We start from the raw sequence: 6,921 nt of genomic DNA, 5'->3' as shown, positions 1-6,921 counted from the left end.
TCCTCCTCCTCCAAGAAGCCTTCTTCCCATTCATACCCAATGTGATCTAATGCAGCCTCTCACCTTCCAGCTGCTCTGACCAGACAGAAGAGCCACCCTTTGCTACAGGTTCCATTGACCCTTGTCCATAGCACACCAAAATGAGATTTTGTTTGCCATGTGCACATCAGCTGACCATGGGGGTCAATCCAGTCTTTTCTGGGTAGAGGGGACCCTTACTCTGAATGACTTCAGGGATCACAAGCCTCCAAAGTTACATACTCCACTTTATAATGCCTTAATGGAAAGACAATTATTTCTCTTTTCAAGGAGTAAGAGGCTGAGGGTCAAAGACCCTAGGCTTTTTTCCAGATTGCATAGCCCAACTGAGACTTTTTTCTCGGTCCTTTCTGCCAGAGAAAGTGCCTGAATCCCAAAATGAGAGTTTTTCAGAACTAGTGCTGGCCCAGAGGGGGATAGATGCTATCCAATACCACACAGCAGGAAGGTTAAATACAGGGGGTGGGGGTGCCCTGGCTCAGAGATCGTGCCCCACGAGGGCTGTCATTCAGGGTTGGGGGGAGGACAGAGGTCCCCTCATCGCCAGGCAACCTGAGTGGCCAGCACGCCAGCCAACGGTTCCCATGGAGTGCATAGCTGTACACAAGAGGCCGACGCCTTTCTCGGTTGGAGAAAGGGGCTTTGTTGCCTTGCCCAAGGGGCCGGCGTGAGAGCAGCCTAGCGCTGGGAATCCTAACGGCAACGCAGCCAAACAAAACCCATGGCCCCCGCTGCCCCCTCCCGAAGGCCTGCTGAGCCCCTGGGAAAGGGACGCCTCATTCTTAGGATGCTGCCGTGGGGTTCTCAGGGCCCCTCTCTGACCAAGACTAGATAGGAGCCTGTCCTTGTAACCTTCTTTCTGTCCTAAAACAGAGCCTAGCCAAGTTTGATGGCCCTGGCTCCCTGGGGCTGGAGCAGGAAGGAAAATGAACCTTCATCTTCACACCAAATACCCAGCGCTTCCCCCGCCACACACACACACTTAGAGTGCACTCTGCTCTCCCCGCCCCAACGGTCCTGCCGTAGCCTCCAGGGAGATTTTCAAAGTGGGGTGTGTCTTTTAATATGTGTGTGAAGTTGATGTCTAACTGGGGGGAGCTCGGCTGCTAAAGACACGGTTCGGCACAAGCCTGGAGAACCAGCACCTTATTTCTTTCAGTATATCTGGGGTCCGGGGGTGCTACTCTTCTCCTTCCCTTCCCTCCCTTTCAAGGAAAGTAACCCCTAACCAGGAAGAAGGGGATCAGTTCAGAGTGGAGAGGATCCAGGATGGAGCTGAGCCAATTTGTTTGGAAAAGTTTGGAAACAAATAAGACCATTCACCCCAGGGTTTAGGGGAAGCATCACAAGGCCAACCCCAAGCTGGAGGCTACTCATCCAGACCTAGAGCATGTGGCTGGGGTGACCCTGGCAACACGGGAGGAAACTTCCAGGGCTGTAAGGCAAAGTGGGCCCCAGTAGCGGCACATGGATGGGTCAGATTAATGCCATCGCTTCCCAGATAGACCCAAAGCTATAGATGCAGTCAGAGCGGCTATGGACAGAGGGTAATCCCTACTCCATCCTCCTGCCCAGACCGCGCGGGGTCTCACCATCTCCTTGTGGCGCGAGATCCAGGTCTCGAACAACAGGTCGAGACGCGCGCGATGAAACTTTCTGGTGGTCTTGACCGCGATGAAGACGTCGCGGGGAGACAGGACCTCGGCCGGGGGACGCGGGTGGCCGTCGGCCGAGCGGGAAGCAACCCCGGGCGGTGGATCCGCGTCTCTGCGCGCGCGAGTGAGTAGACTAAAGTATTCGGAGAGGCTATGCACCTCGCGCGCGAGGGATCCGGGCTCCGCGGCCGCCCTAGACCCGGAACCCGGAGCCGCCCCGGCGGAGCCGGCCAGACTGCGCAGCGCGCGGCGTCCACGCTCGGCTGGTACTGGTGTCGGCGGCGGGTCGGCCGTGAGCACCAGGAGGCAAGCCAGCAGCGCTCCCGCCAGCGCCAGCAGCAGGCGCCGACCGCAGCGCTGAAGCATAGTGGCCGGCGGCCGCACGTTGTGCCTTCCCAGTGCCAGCTGGTCCGGCTGCCCGAGGCTCCCGGTCCAGCTGCGCGCCTCTACTTCCAAGCGCTCTTAAACCTCTCCTGTCGGCCACTCCCCCGCGCTCTTATTGGCTGCTATCCTGGGGGCGTAGTCTCTAGGGCCATCTCTCGCTCCCACGTGGGACATAGACGGGGTGGGGGAGCTGGGAACGACCCAGCTGGGGCACCCACGGCACCAGCCCCCTTTACGCAGGAGCACGTCCGGCTCGCACCGTGTCACCCTCCTGAGCTACTCTGGGCGACATCCAGGCTGACCAACGTCCGCCACGGCTGCACGGGAGGGACGCCCCCCCCCACACACACACCCCCGGCCCTGGGACCTGGGTGATAGGACCCGTGCTCCTCCGCGGGCGACATCCTTAGCTTCTCGCTATACACTTCCTGTCCCCGAGCAGGCTTCCTTCCCTGGGGACCGTGCTGACAGAGCCAAAGTGATGGCCTGTGGGGTGTCCTTGAGCGATTAGTTCTGGGCTGCCCCTACGGACACCTGTGCCTTAAGTGTGGACCTGAGGTTCAAGTAAGAAGGTACCTGTAATCAAATTCTACATACCACCCCCCAGCAGGCCTGTCCTGGCATCATGTTGCTATATGGGGAGGGTTGGTCCCCAAAAACCTCAGGCGCCCTGTGGCGAGCAGACACTCTGGCCGCCCCTTCCCTTGCGGGATGAAAGGCTACCTTCTGTTCCATTTGGTTCCTCCGCACTCCGACCAGATGTGACCCAGCTGTGCGCCCTCCCAGCCCCGCCTCCCCGGCACACGGCCCCCTTCCCACGGGCGGGGGCCTTGCCTGCTCCCAGCACGAGCGGGGGCGGCAGGAATGCGCGCCTGATGGTAGGGTGAGAGGCAACGGGTCCGGAAGTGGCCAAGGGTCCCCGGAGTGGGATTAGGGTCCGAGCCCACTGCTTCTTCCGGGAGCGCAGCTGGAGGCGGCTCTCCGCCTGGCTGCCCCTGGGTCTGGTTGGCTTCAGTTTCCGTGGCCCCTTCCAAAGGAAGTCTGAGTCCACCCTGCCACCACGGATAAACCGCTGTTCCTTCTGTCGCCGATTCCCGAGCCCTTATCATTAAGACTGAAGTGGCATTTTTAGTTATTTATATACCGCACTCTCTTAATGTTCCTCTCTAAGAATGTCAACATAAGGCTGGATCTCAGGCTGGATCAGGTACTCTGAAAAAACTTTTTGAAGGGGCTGGCCAGATGGCTCAGTGGGTTAAGGCAGCTGCTACCGGGGCAGCCGATTTGCTTTATTTCCCAGGATCTACATGGTTAGAAAGAATCAACAGTTTGTTGTCTCCTCTGACCTCCACACGTGCAATTTGGCCTGAGCAACACACACACAACTGCCCTCAAAATAAACAAGCAAATAAATAAACGTTTTTATTAAACTTTCTGAAGACAGGCAACTCAAGGAACAGGCAGGAGGACCCTTGAGCGTTTAAAGGCAGCCTGACTTACATAGTGACTATCAGAGTGAAAAAAGGGATGGAAATGGAGCTCAGGCGGCAGAGTTGGTAGACACTTGCCTAGCATGCGTGAAGTCTTGTTTCCATCCCAGCACCAAACAAAAACGGGTATAGTGACCCATACCCATAAGAGGTCAGAGGTCGAGCTCTTCCTCCGCTAGTAATGAGTCTGAGTCCAGCCTGAGCTACATGAGACCCTATCTCAAAAATAAAATGACATTGAATTGATGTGTAGCCGGGCTCCTCCACCTACCTCTCCACCCTCCCACCCTACCCCCAGGAGTGGATCTGTGGTCCATTTGCTCCGAGGGCCCTGTGGGATAACACTAGCCCTCTGTGGTGGGAGGGAGTGGGATATAGTGGTTCCCAGGCCTCTTTTTGACCCCCCCTCCCCCAGGTAATTAGAAGATACCACCTCTGGTAGGCAGATGCCTAAGCAGATGGTGCTGGCTGTGCCCGAGTGACAAGTCTCCCATGGCGTCACCTCCTGCTATAAATCCCTCCCCCGTCTGCAGAGCCAAGTCCCTCAAGGACAAGAAGGAAAAGGTGGACTGCCCCCCCAAACATTAACTCATCCCAGTTTCAGCTTCAACCTCGGGGGTGCCGATCCTTTCCCACTACCAACCCTTGTCTCTCTGCCATCCAAATATTTTAGGATGAGGTTCCTCACCCCGGACCACTTAGTAGCCTCCAGCCTGTTCCCCTATTCCTCTTATCTACACAAAGACTCTCCTGATGTCCCCGTGTCTTGCGGTAGTCCTAGCCCCCACCCCAGCCTTCTTCCTTTCCCAACAGCTCAAGCCTGTTAGTCACCCTGCCCCTCAACTTTCTGCATGGCTTCAGTTTAAACCAAGGGCAAGGATCTTCAGTGGGCAGGTCTTTGAGGGGCAGGAGAACAAACAAGAATTAACCATGCCTTCCACACCCACCCGACCAGGTACGAGCTGGACATCAGTCTCTGTGGGACTCCACCTCCGACCAGGGACTCCCACAAGGCCATAAGAACCAAGCCTCCAGGCTCCCCATTCTTCAGAGCTATTTTGGCTTTGACACAGCAGAGAGATTGAGGAGTGTGCCCACTGTAAAGAAAGCAAGCAAGCGGATGCTCAGAGAGGGGCTGGAGCAGTGTTGTGGAGCCGGGGCGATCCAGTCAGCCGGAAGCGGGACTGAAGGGGAGCGAGGAGCCCTGTTCTGGCTGTGGTTGCTGATCTGAGAATGGCGGGTCAAAGCCTTACGGCATTCTTGTGGGGGCTGCAGGCTCTGGCAAGAGTGATTCAGTGTCTTTGCTGTCAGGAGAATGGAATTCCGTGGTTACTCCTCAAGGTCTGAAAAACCAGAGGAAGATATGACTGGCCAATCTCCCGGTTCCTTCCTCGGCGGGGCTCTAGCCTGACACACTCCCTTCCCCTACACCCTAAGGCTCCCTGCAGGGACCTACTGAGCTTAGCTGGGCACTTATTCCAGGGCAGGAAATGAGGGGCTGGAGAGGGAAGACCAGGACATTCAAGAAGCCCCTCAGGGTCCTCAGAAACAGTCCTGGGAAGGGAGATCCTGGGACCCAGGCCCAGCAAGAGCATAGAGAACACACAAGAGGAGCTGTTTAGCAGCTTTAGACCTGTGACCTTGCCCTGTCCAGCCTCTGTATCCCCACCTGTGACTGCAGGATGACATTACTGTCCTGTTTTGTTACTGGTGTTATTAGTGGTGGTGGTGGTCTCCATGCTTGTTAGGCAAAAGATCTACCACTGAACCATGCCCCCAGGCCCTCACTGGGGGACTCTAGGCAGGTGCTCTACCACTGAGCCACATCCCAGCCCCTCACTGGGGGAGTCTAGGCAGGTGCTCTACCACTGAGCCACACCCCAGCCCCTCACTGGGGGATTCTAGACAGATGCTCTACCACTCAGCCACACTCCAGCCCCTCACTGGGTGGTTCTAGGCTGGTGCTCTACCACTGAGCCACGCCCCTAGATTCTTTTTATCTCTCTTTTTTTAATGACCCCATTTACTTTGAGGCTGTGAGTTCTTGGACTTCAACCTCATTTCCTTTCCTTACAGCACTGGGACTCTGCTGACCCTGAAGCTGGAAAGCAGGTTAGTGGGCCGCAGAAGACCCCCAAGGGAGAGCATCTAGGTTCCAGGTTCTGACCGTGATATTACCACCTGCATTCCAGACAAACTCTCCATTCTCCTATCGAGTGGGAGGCACATTGAGAAGTTCACAGTTGTCTTTCTGACTCTGCAGAACACCTGTCCCCACGGTCCCATTGCTTTCCACGTCAGCTTTCTCCCCTCTAATCTGAACCCATTGCACAGTCCCCCCCCAGATCCCCCCAATGAATTCAAACTCATTGAGCAGAATTTGAATCCTTCATGTCCTCTATGTTGGATTCTATTTGAATCCTCGATGTCCCCTAATGAGACACCCGAGTCACAGTTTTCATTACAAGTGGCCCAAACTAACTTTTCCTTATTTACTGACAACAGGGATATAGTTGGGTCCTGAAGCTTCTTGGTGACAGAGCAGGTAAAAATACCAGCCTGACCCTCAGACTCAAGGCATAGCTTTTGCGTCCCAAATCACTCTGTCAGACCCTGGCTGGTACATGCCCAAGTGACTACTTAGGTCTGCTCAAAATTGGTTTGCTGAGAAATAGAACTCTGTCCCCAGCGACTATAGTTGCCCTATGGAATGAACCAGAGGGTCTCCAGTTGGAGTCAGACACACAAAGTCCTTCCCTTGCCCCCCTAGTCTCTTAGAACTGGTTTGGAACCTGCCATCTGCCTACCACCCCCCTCCTGGTGTCTTGAGGCCCCTGCAGCAGCCTGCCCTCCCATGCAAGGTCCTGGGAAGATCCATGGAGACTCAATTAGTGATCCATTAACTCTGCAGGAAGCCATCCGAGGCAGCCCAGCACCAATCCCTGCTTGGAGTTGGCAGTCTGGAAACCAGCCTTCCTTAGCAGGGCAGCAGAGCTCAGAGAAACTGGCCATGGTGGTGGGCACACCTGCAATCCCAGCACTCGAAAGGCAGAGACAGGAGGATCAAGGCCAGCCTGAGCTACATGAACTCCAACACTAGGGACAGAGGAGATAGTTCAGCTGGCAAAGTGTTACTGTGCAAGCTCAAGGACCTGAGTTCAATCCCCAGCACCCATCAAACGCCAGGCATGCCGGTGTGCATGTGCAATCACAGCACCGGGGAGTCAGAGACCAGCAGCTTCTTAGTGCTCATTGCCTGCTTGTTGACTTGATGCAGGCCAATGAGAGACCCTGTCGCAAAACAAAACAAAAACAAAATGGATGAGTTTGAGGTCGAGACCTCAGGTCTTTAC

At 55.7% G+C, this 6,921-nt stretch overlaps 1 protein-coding gene across 2 annotated transcripts in view; it reads right to left on the bottom strand.

The window, feature by feature from the left end:
* Lfng (LFNG O-fucosylpeptide 3-beta-N-acetylglucosaminyltransferase) overlaps positions 1-2,121 on the bottom strand; it is an 8,645-nt gene extending 6,524 nt beyond the window's left edge. For both annotated transcript variants that reach the window (XM_005367983.2, XM_026789744.1), the window contains exon 1: positions 1,632-2,121. In XM_005367983.2, the coding sequence (XP_005368040.1) occupies positions 1,632-2,060 (429 nt within the window). In that variant the 5' untranslated portion in view covers positions 2,061-2,121. The remainder of the gene's footprint in view (positions 1-1,631) is intronic.
* Between the last annotated feature and the right edge of the window lie 4,800 nt (positions 2,122-6,921).

The sequence above is a fragment of the Microtus ochrogaster genome, unplaced genomic scaffold, assembly GCF_000317375.1.
Source record: "Microtus ochrogaster isolate Prairie Vole_2 unplaced genomic scaffold, MicOch1.0 UNK27, whole genome shotgun sequence".
NCBI lineage: Eukaryota > Metazoa > Chordata > Mammalia > Rodentia > Cricetidae > Microtus > Microtus ochrogaster.
This window is presented reverse-complemented; position numbering and strand designations above follow the sequence as displayed.